Source organism: Telopea speciosissima, chromosome 2, assembly GCF_018873765.1.
Source record: "Telopea speciosissima isolate NSW1024214 ecotype Mountain lineage chromosome 2, Tspe_v1, whole genome shotgun sequence".
NCBI classification, from domain to species: domain Eukaryota; kingdom Viridiplantae; phylum Streptophyta; class Magnoliopsida; order Proteales; family Proteaceae; genus Telopea; species Telopea speciosissima.
In genome coordinates, this window is record NC_057917.1 from 59,008,580 (window position 1) to 59,024,494 (window position 15,915).

The window sequence follows — 15,915 nt, forward strand, 5'->3', positions numbered from 1 at the left end:
ACTCATCTTGAAACCAATACTCATCTCAAGAGTAAAGATGGTGAACCAGTTGACAAAGGTCAATGTCAGAGGTTGGTAGGGAAACTGATATGCCTTTTACGCACTCGACCTAACATTGCTTATACTATAAGCGTAGTCAGTCAATATACACTTGGATGTTGTCTTCCAGATTCCTCATTACTTAAAGTCTGCTCCAGGGAAAGGTGTTTTGTTTTCTCCTCATGATCATCTACATATTGAGGCCTTTACTGATGCTAATTGGGCAAGCTCTCCTGATGATCGTAGATCTACTTCTGGTTACTGCACATTTGTAGGAAGAAACCTTGTTACCTAGAGAAGTAAGAAGCAAGCAGTTGTTGCTAGATCCAATGTTGAAGCTAGGTTTCGAACCATGGCTCAAGGTACTTATGAACTACTATGCTTGCAACGTCTTCTATAGGATTTATGTGTGCCCGTAAAATTGCCTATGATGTTATACTGTGATAGCAAGTCAGCAATCAGCATTGCACATAACCCTGTTCAGCATGATCGGACAAAACATGTAGAAATTGGTCATCACTTCATCAAAGAGAAGCTAGATCAAGGCGTTGTTTGTGTTCCGTTTGTTAAGTCTGGAGATCAGTTAGCTGATGTGTTTACCAAGGGTCTAGGTTGTAAGTTGTTTCATCCGATTGTATTCAAGTTGGGCATGTGTGATATCTATGTACCAACTTGAGGGTAGTGTAACAAGGCATAAGGGTATTCTTGGTTTTTTTTTTATTAGAATGTTCTAGGTTTGTCTTCTTTCTATTATAAATAAAGGAAGTTGTGGTCAAACTGACACAAGCCATAATTTTCCCAACGATTTCCATCAGATCCAGGGAAGGGATTGGTTTCTTTCCCATGTTATCCTTTTTCACTCTATAAAACCCAAATTTTCAAATTTAACCCAAAGATCCAGCTTTAGTGTTTCACAGATCAATAGATCCGAATCATGTGATACAGTCATCCAAGATGCAACATTTTTGCTGTAAGTAAAATATAAGAATTGATTAAAGGAGGTGGAAGACCAAAATTACACAAAAAGCATGGTAACAGAAGATCACATGTACAACTTACATACAAAAAGTATCATTGAGTATAAAGTACTCCATTTCATAACAAATACACTAAAATTAACACCCTTAAAAAACAGAAACACAAAAGAAAGAAGGATTCACAACCAAGGTACTAAAACTCGGGTCTCGGTACCAACTCGACTCTTGGAAAAACCGAGACGAGTCGTCACCGAGTTGGTGTATTTTTTTTTTTCCAACTCGAAGCCTCAACTTTGGGTCAACCCGAGATCCGAGATCTCGCTGAGATATGTCGAGTTTTGTCCAATCAGGTAAGGTATTTAAGTGGTAGGTGGGTTAAAATAATGAGTCGAAACCGAGATCCGAGATATTGCACTTTTGAGACTCATAGGCAGTCTCGTCTCGGCTTTTCCGAAAACCGAGAAACTCGGCGAGATCTCGCGAGTTCTCGAACTATGTTCACAACCCATAAATCACCTTAGCAAACAGAACATACTTGTTTTCCATATTGCTTGATACCTTCCCTTCCAATAGTCTAAAATAGAGCAAACAATAACTAAAAAGGGATATGTTCCCTTATTGCCAATGGCCCTCATGGTCAAGCATAAATAAGAGCCAGAAAGTTGCAAGAGAAACCAACCAGCACTAGCCAAAGTAACCCAAAGAAAAATTCCACGATGCAAAAATTGGACAGAAATGTAGCGATAAATGTGAAGCTAATTCCATGTTACTCGCACATAAATGAAAAATGTTAAGAATCATTTGATTCCTGAAATAAGAATGGGCATGAAGATACGGACCATTTGTTCTTCACCTGCCCTTTTGCTGCCACCATCTGGAATCAGGTTCTCCGTCATTGCTGGCCGGCTCAAAGAAGGCCTCTCCCCCTTTCTAGGGAATGGGTTTGGATTGATATGACTTTTGGAAGGAACTCTATTTGTGACATAGTTGGCAAGCTTGCCTTTTGCACTACTATCTCCCACATTTGGATGGAACGCAACCTAACAAGATTGACTCCCAAATCCCACTCTTTCAAACAGATTTGGAAGGCCATCGTATTCGATGTTTCATCTAAAGCGTGCTCCCTCCCCCCTGGTAGTGTCAAAGATACCCCAAAGAACAAGCTGATTGTTGTCTCCTGGGGTCTCCCTTCCTTTTGCGCCCTAGCTAGTCTCTAGCTTCGGTTTTGTTGGCCCTCGGGCTTGTACTTTCCCCCCTCTTTCTTCGTAATTAAATTTTTATTCATCCAAAAAAAGGTGATCAATCATCAAGATCTTCTGTTGAAAATCCATCCACATGAAGAGAGGAAATTTTAAGGGGAATTGGGGGTCCCAGGGAACCACTTGAGGTCATCTGCACACCTTAGAGCAAAAGAATGAATGGTCTCACTTAGAAATGTCATTTAGGCCAGTGTTCCAAATCCCCTGAACTCCGATATAAGAGTTAATAGATTCCAAGGAATATGCAAAAACATCAGTAACAATGCATACTTCCAATTATTGGGTGATGCAGACTTTCAGCAAGAAGAGCAGATGGGCATGTTGTTTTGGGCTTGGTTTAGTTTTTGGGATCCAATTGAACGTATGATTCAAGTTTAGTTTAAGTTAGGCTCAATTTGAATGCCCAATGGCCTGTATGGGCCATGGGTTTATATTTTTGGGTTTACTACTGTAATGGGCCAATTTTATAAGCCCAAATATTAGGGATTTAAGTCCTATACGGGATTAAGTAGTTAGTTTCTTTTGTAATGCTCTAGAATAGTTCCATTTTGAAGAGAGACTAGAGTTGTAAAGGATTATTCCTACCATACACAGAGGTTTCCTATTTTGCTTGTTTCCATGAAGTTTTAAACGAAGAGTAGGGATCATACCCCCTACCACTGATTTGAGAAATAATTTAGCCTTGAGCTTGTGAGTTTTGCGAGAGATGGAGCATGATTTTGTGGGATTCAAAACTGCTCTACTGTGGGATGCCAAGGCTGGAGTTGGCGGGATTCCTTCTCCACATGTAGATGAGAGGTCTAACATATCCTTCATTCTCTCTTCTATTATTTTTTCATCTTCTCAAGTCAGTTTCTGCATACTTTGATCCCTGTGTAATGCAAATCGACCTCGAACCAGGGAAACCAGCGGGAGATCGATTGCAGCAAGATCAATACAATAAAAGGAACAAAATTAAATAACTGAAACTCTTTTTTTATGGCTATTTTTTTTTACATATGAAAGAAGAACATCAAAGGATGGGAAAGAATAAGAAAGAGATATAGAAGGGGGGATAGGATCAGCTCTCTCAGCCCATCATCCTCTCACCCACGGTCTCTCATCGTTGCCGCATCTCACAGCTTCAACCTTTTCTGCCCAGCCACATACTTATTTATAATAAAACCTAAGACAACTTCTAGGAATAAAATCCCCTTTAAAATAGAATCTCTAGTCTAACTAGGAATCCTAAATAGGATTAGAACTCAAATAGGTAACTAATTAAGTCTCTTAATAAAAATAACACCTAAAATCAACTCCTCAAAGCCAGCTGTACATATCAGCCCCAAATTACTGTTCATGTGACCTGTGTTGCATGAACAGTACCTCGTGTTACTGTTCACGTGAACAGTAACTTGTTTTTTTTTCCCTAGTCTTCTTCATGCTTCAATCTACATCACTGTGCATACTAGTGCTGTTCTGTCCTGTTGAGGCGTCAACTATACCAATAATTGATACTCAATTGTGTCTTCCATCAGTTGCATATTCTGACATCTAGTTGCTAACTCTTCTACTCTATTTCAGTTCCAGAATCAGGCCATCGATTTTAGCACTTACTTGCTAACCTGTCTATGACCCTCCCCAGACCCCACAGTGGCAGGAGCCTCGAGCACTGGGTACGCCCTTTTTTTTTTGGGGGCTAACCTGTCTATGCATCTTGCCTTGACCTGTGGCCACTAGTTCTGCTGACTACTGCTGGTTACTATTTTTATCACTTTCTAATTCTGTCCAGCACTGCTTTCTAAATTTGCTTACTTTCTATTTTTCCTCGATTTCTATTTTCCATCAGTTTCTGTTTTCTGAACCTGGTTTCTACTTTCTAGTTTTGGTAACTGCTAAATCTGAGTAGTTACTATTTTGTGAAGTTTCTATTTTGATTTCACTTGTTATTCTAAATATTACTTCTTGTTTTCCCTGTGGTTACTAATTCTGAAATCCAGTTTTTAGCAAGTTACTAATTTGGTAATCTCTTGATGTATTCAAACCTGACCGTTGGATGGACACTAAATTTTGCTGAAACATTCATAACCTCTCCTAGGCCACTTGACCGGAATTCTAGCTACATCAGACTTGTCTTTTCCTCTGTTTAATTAAATCGCAGTTGCGGGTTTTGGTTCATATAGTCCCTACGATTCAGGAGTTATATGAATCTATCTAACCCTGATCCTTACGTGATTAGAATACCCATTCATTGGGATAACACCACAATGTAGCAAATACAAGACTTCCTGCTCAGAGGACACCTACTTCTAAGCTAAATATATAATCAACACAAAATACATAATCTTGAGAGAGGGGCGAAGAAAAGGTATAAAACCCCTCAAGTGAATCTCAATACCAAAAAAACGGTTTTTTACATCGGCTATAACTTTATAGCTCTACAATGCTTCCAGAAATTTGAGGGTAAAAAGTGCGCATTATCTGACCCTGAAACAAGTTTCCTAGCTCAAACAAGTTCAAAGTTCACATTATGGAAGAACAATGGTTCATAATTTCGACCAAAATGTCAAAAAATTTCAGTGAGATAATTCGCTTTCGACATCAGTAGTAATGAAATCCTATACGTAATACAGGGAAGTACAGATTTCGGCAAAATTCCAGCCATTTAGGTCATTTCAACTTATTTTGACGAACTTTCAAAGATGAGCTCATAAATAAGCAAGATTTTGGTGAAATTTTGAGCTTTTTCCCCCTTTCGCCTGGGAGCTCCAGAAGTGGTTTTTTTTTTTTTTTGGGCAAGAACCTTCATTTTGCTGCTGAATCAAGGCTTGGTAGTCAACTGTGGAATATCCACTTCAACATTTGGGTGGATTTGAAGCATCATTGGGGGACAAAATCCCACCGAATTGGAAATTTAGAACCTTGGGAAGAACTATCTAGTATTTTATATGGAAAAGTTTCCAAACATAACAATTATTTGGTATAATCTGCCAAAAAAAACAATTTGCCATATGCGGGATTGTTTTATGCCACATCTTAAAACAAATATTTTCCACTGTATAAACAAAATATATATATATATAATCTAACTCATCAGGAAAAAGCACCTAGTCCCTGTTCTCTGTCTCCATGTGAAGTTGTCCCTCGAGACTTCTCTAAAATTTCGAACTCATCCATCTTACGCTTTTTAATCCTGCAAGTTCATTCATATAGAACCATAGAAGGTTAAGAACATATCATAGATAGATATATTATGAAATCATTATCTGAATAATGATGTATTTAAAGCCATAGTTGAAGGACATAATTACAACCATGTATGAAACATATTTCCCTGCATCTAAATTCTAAAGTAGCCAACAAAGTAAAATAGGTAGATGTGTCACTTCAACAAGGCTCACTTATTGCCACATTGAGCGGACATGAAGGAAACAAATTAATCAACCTCCTTTACGGTAAGATTTGATCTAAAGCAACAAACAAGCTGCTATAGAAATTAAGCTTTGATCCTACAGCAATGATTTCATCCTCATGCTACCTTGGAGAGTGCCATCCTACCTCTACAAAGTGTCCATGACTCTAGAAGGATTCGTGTAGTTATTAATTAAAATATTCAGCTCGAAACTGTGAAAACATCAAGGAAGGAGCTTCAAGAGTGCACAAACTACAATTCTCACGTGATTTATATATTCTCTGCCACATAATTTTCCATTAGCCTATACAATGATGCAGGAAATTAAGAAAGCCTGCAGGAAATAGCCCAACTAGAAGTACACTAATGTAAGGCTGGTTCACAAAAGACCTAACCCAAGGCAGGATCTTCTTGAACAAAGTTTAATGCTGGTTTGGTCTTCAAACACTGGGCAACAATTGATGAACTTGTAGCAGATCATACAACAAAATTAATTGAAATATAAACAAAGAAGAAAATAGAGAAGGATAGGATTGAATCGAGTATCCCCCCCCTCACCCGGGTCTCTCACCCACAGCCTCTCACCATACCCGTCTCTCACAACCATTAATGGGTTTAACCAAGCTCATTCTTTTCTCCAACTCGACTTGGCTGTTTCAGCCCTTTTTCTTTGTTTAATTAGTAATCGATTACAACCAAAGTCTTCTAGAAATAAAATAAAATCCTAATAACAATGTAATTAACTAACAACTAAAGAATCCTAAAAATAGAAACTACCTATTACATAAAAACAACTCTATACAATAGAAACTTCTCTAGTCTAATAACCCCCCCCAACGCAAGGTATAACTGAAACCTAAAATTTCTCCCAATCCAGATCAGCTTGACAGCTGTTTTTTGACTTGAAATTAAGGCTCCCCGCATAGCAATTTGCCTTTAGCTTGATCTTCACCAGCTGGTCATGGGGCGCACCAAATCTGGTCATTATCAACTCCTTTAATTGCAGGTTGATATCCTCCCAAATAGGTAAGCTTGATAGCTAATGGGCAGCACTTGATTATGGAAATAGCTCCTTGAAATCAGAAAACTAGATGGCCATAAGAACTGGAAAATATTTCCCCATATAAAGCTGGTTGACCTGGAATAAATCCTCCTTCAAATCAGCAAGATCGATAGCTGTATTCCCCCCCCCCTCCAATAAGACGGTGGACGATAGCTAGACTTGGGCAGAATATAGGCTGGGAAATTGGAATTAAATAATCTGTTGGCAGAATCGTGGGTTAGAAAGAGAGAATTAGATAATGGAATAACTTATTCATTGATAGGTAAGCCCCTCTATTTATAGTAGAGGGCAAAGTTACAAAGGGACTGAAATAGACATAATTACTCCTAACTAACTGACTCTATAAGAGCAGCAACTTAACCTAATGATATAAGAATTAAACTACCTCCAAAAGGACTAGAATACCCCCACGGTATTCTGGATTACATATTCCAACACTCCCCCTCAAGCTTATACATATAAGTAAAAAGAAGCTCTAGCTTGGACTAATAAGAAAAAAAAACTCCATTATAATGCTAACACTCCCCCTCAAGTTGGCACATACAAGGCACTAATGCCCAACTTGAACAAAACGGGAAGAAACAAAGGTGCAACAAAGTCCAGTCTTGACAGATGAATGCAGCTCCCAAATAAACTTTCAAGAACTTGAAAAATAGATCTTCAAAACCTGGGCAGACTTAATCAGCAAACTTTCACCAATCTTCAATAGTTGTCCAGTGATGAATCTCAGATTGTCACAGTGACATAAAATCTTGAAGTGTAGAACTAGGGCAGCAAGCAGCGAAATAAACTGAATCAGGCAACGGAAACAGCGGAAATAATCAACCCAACTGTAAATCCTCATATAGGTAGGCAACAAAACCTCACCAAATATCTTCAATACTTTAATACTTCATTCTCCCCCTTACGACAAACTCAATCCAATAACAAAGGATACCCAATGGCAATGGTGAAAACATTGATCTTCTATGTTTTGCACCAAGTGTTCCTGCAAGTTCTGCTTCTGCAATGTGTATAGGTGTACTGTACATAATCTCCCCTTCACGTGTAGTAGTACACGTGGACATAACAGAGATGACGAATGAGATAGTGCAAAAGGATAACCTTCCAGAGTTCTCCAAAGGTGTTATGGGTAATGGAAAAGAGGAAGTAATGGCAAATTATACCATAAACTTCCAAAGTGGTTATTGGTTAATGCCAAAGGTATGTTATGGGAGATGGGTAAGTAAAAAAAAAAACAGTTGGATAAAGAACCATGGACAAAAATAACGCAACACAGCAATCTTCAACCTTCTTCAATCGATCAAACTAACTCTGAAACACCAGTCTCCAATGATCAAATCTGAATTAAATAAAAAAAAAAACAGGTCTGATTTGTTATAAGGAGAAGGCACCATTCTTCAAAACTTGATCGATCTTCACACAAGGAAGAACCAATTTGTAACCTCCCACATGCTAAATAGAACTGACAAAAATATCTTGGCAAAATTAATGTAATAAACTTCCAAAAAACTTGGATCAGATCTGAATTAGTGAACAATGCTAGGATCAAGCTCTAAAAGTAAACTAGATATAAACTTGTAGAAAAGCTTCACACAACTGAATAGATCCGTAGTCGCAACCAATAACTATGGAACCATAGTACTAAAACTCGCGAAATTTCGGTCGAGATATCAAATATTTCGAGTATCTCGACCTGTCCGAAACGAAACGCAAGTCCAATATGAAAAAATGCAATATTTCGAATATTTCGGAAATTTCGAAAATCTCGGTAATTTCGGTCATCTTGTTTCAAAAATTTCGGAAATCTCGGTCATTTTTGGCATTTTACACCCACAGAAAAATACCATATTTCGACCTAAATTTCGACATCGGTATCTCGGAAATTTCGGTCAAACCAAAACACCGAAACGAAATGAAATTTAGTACCATGTATGGAACACACTGTTGTAATCCCAAATAAACTGATCTCCAGAGTAGTAGATTCAAGTCTTCAACAATGAAAGAAATTCGATCTCCAATAGTAGGATACTCAGTCTCAAGAACAAGGCAACAGTATTCCACATAAAGGCAGCAGTAACAGGTTAACCAGTCATGCTTACAGAAGCCAATCAATAGAACCAGCAAGGTATGTAGTAAAGCTCAATAGAACCAGCAAGTATAAGATAATAACTCAGCAGATCCAATAGTAAGTGATGCAGCCAGCCCCATAGGAACTAGAAAAAAATAGGTTGATTGATGTAGAAGGTGACCATAAGGAAGAAACCTGAGTTTTGTTAAAAAAACTCCATGAGTGATGCTGAAACTTGGGTCGAGTACTCCTCTGATGGTGATAAAACACTCCTCAAAAAATCATCAAGAGAGGACTGCCCTAACCCTTAGATCGATTATAGTCAGGGTTTTGTAAAAACTTAAAAATTGAGATGGGGATTGGAGGGTAGGGGGCTTCAAAAAACTGATGATGACTTGTCAAAGTGTGATGAATTCAGGTAATAAATGTTGTCCTCAGCTGCTTGAATGGATCTCCAATACGAACAACCAATCTTTTGTAGTGTTTAAGACTTGATCTTCAAGAGGCAGAAACACCCAAAAGTGCAGAAAAAAATAGGGCAACAGCTATCTTAGGTAAAATACTTCTTCAAGCCATGAATAATTGAAGTAGATTGCCTCTCTTGGCGGTAGAAACACCTTCAAAAAATTACAGCAGCAGCAAACAACCCTAACCCAAAAATCGATATGCGTCAGGGTTTTGTAAAACCCTGAAAGTAGAGATCGATTGGGGTAGAGGTCTTATAGAAAACTTGGATAGGTGCAAGATTGTGATCGAGTGGTCCTAGTAATGGAAGTAATCAGCCCTCCAAAAATCAGCAAAAGCTAAAACCTATAACCCTAAATTTGATTAGAGTCAGGGTTTTGTCAGGGTCTTTAGCATCTAACCAAATTAGAAGGTTAAGGAAGCTTTGCTGTAAAAACTAATCTAGCCATCAAAAAGGGTCCAAACTTAGGTCGAGTGGAGCTTATAGTAGTAGAGGAGCTTATAGTAGTAGAGAATCACCCCCCAAAAATCAGCTACATCTGAAAGGAGGAACCCAAAAATTTGATTGAGTCAAGGTTTTGAAAAAAACCCTGATAAAGGAGATCGATTGGGGTAAATCAACGCTGGGAAAGAAAAGAAAGGAGAGTAGATGGAAGATGGTAGAAAAGTGCTGGAAAAGGTTGCATAGGAGGCTCCAACAATGGAGGATCAGCCTTCATGAGTGGAAAAATCTGATCTTTAAGGAATTCTGGAAAAAACTCCAAATCGCAGGTATGCTTGCAGCAGACTTTCAATGGAAAAAATAGATTGGATGGAGGGAGCAACTAAATCATTGGTTTAGGTTTTTACCTCATTAGTGTTGCCCCCTTACAAGGATGAGAAGAAGAAAAACAGAAGAAGGTGAAGCCGAGAAAGAGAGAAAGGAGGTAGAAGTCGATTGAAGAAAAAAAGGGTTTTTTTTTTCTTTCTAACCTAGATCAGACTTGCTTTGATACGAGAGAATTAGAGAATGGAATAACTTATTCATTGATAGGTAAGCCAAAGAGAGAAAGGAGGTAGAAGTCGATTGAAGAAAAAAAGGGTTTTTTTTTTCTTTCTAACCTAGATCAGACCTGCTTTGATATGAGAGAATTAGAGAATGGAATAACTTATTCATTGATAGGTAAGCCCCTCTATTTATAATAGAGGGGAAAGGTACAAAAGGACTGAAATAGACATAATTACCCCTATCTAACTGACTCTATAAGAGCAGCAACTTAACCTAATGATATAAGAATTAAACTACCCCCAAAAGGACCAGACCAGAATACCCCCATGGTATTCTGGATTACATATTCCAGCATCCATAATATGGGCCAGGTATGGACCCAGTTTGAAACCCAATTGACAAACCAATTCTGCATTATACACTACTTGGGGATGACCAAAAAAATTAGTTTTTAGATCCAGAGACAGGGAGGAATATCTAGAACAGAGACCAGTAGAAGCAGAACATGTGATATATGAAATCAGAAGTGAATCTGAAAAAAAGTCTCAAAAAACAGCAAGAATCCAAAGTCTTGAATCATTAAATCAATAAACAGTGTCAAAATTTACCTGTATATTGATTAATGTCCGAATTTTGCCACCCAGATCATGAACAACACTAGGACTAGCAGCAAATTGAATGGCCATAAGCACTACTTTCTAGCAACTTGATGTTATTTATGTTACTGTGAAGAGGAATCAGCAAGCCGACCCCATTTAGTTGGGATAAGACTGAGTTTGTTGTTCAGCAGTGCGCTTGTTTCTGACAAGGTTCTAAATCTCGGTTTTGAGGCCAGTTTTGACTTCCCAGGTTTCAACTGAAACCTGGTATTTTCTGGGCAAAACTCGACATGTCATGGGTTGGTCAAAACTGGTCGAAACTACTGAAACTGGTCAGAATTGGTCTTAACTACCAAAATATGGTCGGAACTTGGTAAGAGTCAGTATTGACTCAAGGTTTCGTCTCGGTTTCTGTCGAAACGGAGATTAAGAACTATTGTTTCTGATCTACCACATTATTTATTAGGTTTTGATGTACTTTTTTATCAATTTGATGTAAGATTGACATGACCTGAGATATCTATCACTTTCCAGAAAAAGGAATGGCCTGAGAATATGTTGTTCATTCCAAGGATCAATAATCCTGTTGGTGTGCTGTTCATTCAGAGGCTCAGAGTCCTTTGGGAGATAAAGGAAGAGTTTTATGGAATGTTTTTCCTTACGCTGTTGTTCAGGGGTTGTGGAAAGAAAGGAAAAGAATTTGAAGACAATACCAGAATGTCTGCTGATATTGGATGGTTCATTAAACAATGGACTTGGGTTATTAAATGTTTTCACGGTGTTGGTAGAATGTGCTTTTCATACAGCTGGAATTATTTGGTTCATGACTGATGTAAAATTGTATAGATGGTTACTTTTCGAGGGTTGAAGATCAAATCAATTGTGACTACATAAATTTTACAAGAAATGAATACAGTCCTGTTGATGCTGGAAAAAGGAAAAGAAACTAAACAGCAACAATGATAATTAAGCAAAATGACCACTGAGCAGCCCACCTAGGAAGGCCTTCCCGCGTGGCCAATTCTCATTGTGACATGTGGACAGATGGTGTGGCTTTTCTGAGCATTGGAAAGAGACAATGGTCTGTATTTGCCACGTTTCATATTTTAGATCCAGATTCAATCAAATACCCCATGTATTCACATGCATCCCCATGTATGCAAATACATGTTTACTGTACTCTGAGTCTCTGACCACAACGTGCACTCTCCTGTAGTCCAGATTTTTCAAAACTGTTTATTGCCACTTGGTAAACTTCATTTGGGCTAAAATTCAATATTATGAGCACGGGACCTTGGAGTCTACTGTCCATAAAATTTATGACTCAACTGAGCCGCCATGTGGCAGACATTTGGGCCACCAATGAAGGCCTTCCTACATGGGCAGTGCAGGAAACAAAGCCTTAATAATTAATAAGCAAAGGCCCCTGACCACAGTTCATTATTCAAAATAGCATAAAAATAACTGATCAAACGTAACCCACAATAATCATAGAACAAAAGAAACCTAATTCTGAAAGAAAAATAATGAGATAAAGGATTAAAAATTTAATAATAATCCACTTTGACTAGATCATAAATAAAGCAACTAAACAACAGAACTAATAAGTAACAACCCCTGACCATAGCCCAAAAAAATAATTTACTTAATATTCAGCAACTATAACTGATTTCAATGTATCCCAGGAGCTGTATTTATAGACGAACAAAATACATTTAAAAGAAAACTATAGGACAAAGAAATAAAATGTGGCGTTAGCAATCCACCTTGACAAAATAGCTAAACCCTATCTAAACTAATCATAATCAACTATAATACTCAAGAAAAATCCATTTAAATTCATTGAAGGACCAAAAAATAATCCAAGACCACTAAAACTCATCTTAGCTAAAACTTGTCTAATCTAAAAGTTCAAGATAAAACAACTTTTGGTGAAAAAGGAGAGGGAAGACAAGTTTTACAAGTAAGATTATAGCACATATAAGAAAGCTAAAACCATGATTGTTGAGAATTCTCTGCTAAGATGTTCCACTACTACCAGGATTAGTTTTTGGAATCTTAAAGTCTCAATAACCACGAATAAAATAAAGCGCAAAACAAGGAAATTGGAAATGTTAAGAATAGGTCCTTCACTATAGTAAACCAATAAAGCCAACTTGTGCAATAACTCTTCTGCTACCTGAACTCTAATTGGCCAGCAGTCCCACATGGACTGTCCACCACGGAGCACAATACGCAAAACAAGAACAGAATACTTCTAATTAGTGAATAAGAGAGTAGTTAGTACCACAACATTATCAAGGTGTTGATGGTAGTGAGTTTTCATCATTCACTCTGCTAGGTCGGCCATAGCTCGCAAGAATTATGCAGGCATTACAAGAGCTAGAAGAGTGCAGGGGACCCAAGACTTAAGAGGATGATCAAATATCTGAAAAAAAGTTTAGCCTAAGCCAGGAATCATTTGGTTTTCTTCCCTTGTTCAAAACAAAAGGAACCTCATCCTCCAAGAAGGAATATCGAAAGCAGATCTTATCCTATACCTGATTTATCATGAAAAGCCATTTGATTCCCTAAACACTCATTCACATATATTTTACATATGTTAGAAGCACTCCATGAAGATACCACTTCTTCAAAAGTTTTCAAGCAGATAAGCAGCAGACCCAACTCCTTTTCTCGACCTAACACTTAGTTGAGTCTCTCATCTCTCCTTTCTATGTACCTTCAACTTGATTCTAAAATCCAAACCACTTCAAGAGTGATAGCAATCTGATCATTCCACCATACCTTCTTGATCTAACACTTAGGTGAATCTCTCATCTCTCCTTTCTATGTACCTTTAAATGGATTCTAAAATCCAAAAAACTTCAAGAATTATAGCAATCTGATCATTCCACCATGCCCATCTAGTTTCACATCATGAAGCTATCACGGAGACTTCACTGTGCATGACAATGTCTCATCAAAAGCGGGCAGCAATGCAATCTAAAAGGCCACCATAAATCTAGACATTATAAACTAGTAAATAGTAGTCTAGCCAAGCTAACTTGATAATCAAATCATAATTCAGGATGCTAATTTAATGTATGTTCAACAGTCGGCATAAAAATCCAATGTACGGGAGCTACTTGAAAAGTATCTGAAAAGGACTCATAAGTTTTCCATAAGAACGATTGAGGAATGTGATACGAACGTCAGGAACTCACCCCCCAAAAGTGGGCTTATAAGGTAACGCAAGGCCTTATCAACTCCAACCAAATCCCTTACGGAATGGGATCAGCCTCCCATTCGACTGATAGGGATCGTAACAGAAAGAATGCTGAATGATATTCTTCTCAGAATCTTTCGGAAGATTTTAATAAACTACAAGGTCAAAGACACTAAAAAGAAGCACCAGGGAGGAAGGATATAAATAGTTACCTCTCTGTTTCTAAATCACTCTCGTTCTCGTTGTCTTCAAGATCAGGCGAACTATGTGTAGAAGTCGTTTCCAGTTCTGCATCAAGAAGTGCTGCAAAATCATCGCTGCTCGAAGAGTGCACGGGGGAATCAGCAGTTAAGCTCATCACTGAAGCACAAAGAAACTAAACAATCGTTAAACCTTCTCATTATATCAAAATGAATAAGATAAAGGAACTGTCAGCTGGAGAAGATCTCAAGGAAGCACATCATCACCTCAAGATTGAGCCAAGGGCATCCAATAGTCAGGAAAGCTAATTCAACTTAAAATGAATTAAACGAGAACGCTCTCACATCAGAACCCTACCTGTACCTGTTCTTGTGTTTGATGAGGCAATCGATGCTGGAAAAGTCGGCTTCTCACGGGCTGAACACAAGCAGGTGTTCAGCCCCGTCAAGGAAGAACAATTTTATTCTAGTTGTCCAATCTCCAGAGATTGTGTAGAAGATGTCTGGTTTCATGATCGATTAATGCAAAATTTCTACCTCTCCGACGCCATCCACTCGACTTTGCTTTCTTTTGTTTCTTCTCCCTCTCTCCTGAAGAATTGAATACTTTAATAAGAGTTGTAATGATTTTTGGCGAAAGTTTTCCCTCGCCTCGCCAGGATGTAGTAACTCTGAGTGCCAAAGAAAGGTATGACTCAAATTTTCCCTGGTCTAACCAATATTTCGACAATTCTTGCCTCAATGAATCTTTCTTTCCTTTTATTTAATTCGTCATTTTGTAAATAGTTTTTCTTTATTGCTCCTGATTGGTCTATTTCTCTATAGTATCACTTTGATTTGGGAAAATTACGTAACCTTTCTCTGTACTTTGCCCTAATTACACGTTCCTCCTCTTGATTTTTCCATCTTACATACGATTCTCCTGTAGTTTTCGAAAAATTACTAATATCTCCCCTGCCATTAGCATCAATCTGTGAAGTGCTGATGTGGCATAGTTAAATTTTTTATAATGCCCAAACTAACCCTTGGTCATTGTGAGATGACCCTTTTACCCTTCTTCTTCTTCTTCCTCTTCCTCCTCTTGCAACTTCGTCCCCACCATGCTCCTGCAACCTCTGATTTTGACATTGAATCAAACTTTTCTGAACCCAACAATACCCTTCTTCTTCTTCATGTTGCAATCCCACCCACCTCATCATAGATAAATTCTCATTTTTATTACCCTTCTTTTGGGTTATTCAGGCACAATGTGTATCCCACTTAAGATTTCTCCATCAATTTCAAGATCTAGAGGTTTAACTGTCCCAACTGCTGCAAGAGGTATGCTTTTATTTCATAGTTCATATTCTTCTTATCTAAACTCCCTAATGCGCTCCTCCCGTTGTCTGAAATTGAATCGAAGGAGGAAAGATGATGAGATCGGGATGTTCTCCACTGACGATTCCGTGATTGATGCCTCCGCCAGTATCCTTATCACTTTGCACTTCCCTGCGAACGATGACAAGAGCTTCGGGGGCAAAGAAAAACCGGGCAAGACACATGAACAACTATCTTTCCTCTTCCAAGGGATTACATTTGAGAGCTTGATTAACATCCCAACATGCCCATGATTGATCTGGTCCTGAACATGGATATCCAAAAACTCACAGATTCAG

At 38.1% G+C, this 15,915-nt stretch overlaps 1 protein-coding gene across 2 annotated transcripts in view; it reads right to left on the minus strand.

Moving 5' to 3' along the window:
• The window catches only part of LOC122652621 (RNA polymerase II C-terminal domain phosphatase-like 4), a 38,614-nt gene extending 23,777 nt beyond the window's left edge, over positions 1 to 14,837 (minus strand). The window contains exons 1-3 of one of the 2 annotated variants that reach the window (XM_043846407.1): positions 14,619 to 14,837; positions 14,273 to 14,420; positions 5,362 to 5,447 (exon numbers count right to left, since the gene is read on the minus strand). In XM_043846407.1, coding sequence (XP_043702342.1) covers positions 5,362 to 5,447; positions 14,273 to 14,418 — 232 coding nt within the window. In that variant the 5' untranslated portion in view covers positions 14,419 to 14,420; positions 14,619 to 14,837. The remainder of the gene's footprint in view (positions 1 to 5,361; positions 5,448 to 14,272; positions 14,421 to 14,618) is intronic. The other variant, XM_043846406.1, reaches the window with a different exon arrangement.
• Between the last annotated feature and the right edge of the window lie 1,078 nt (positions 14,838 to 15,915).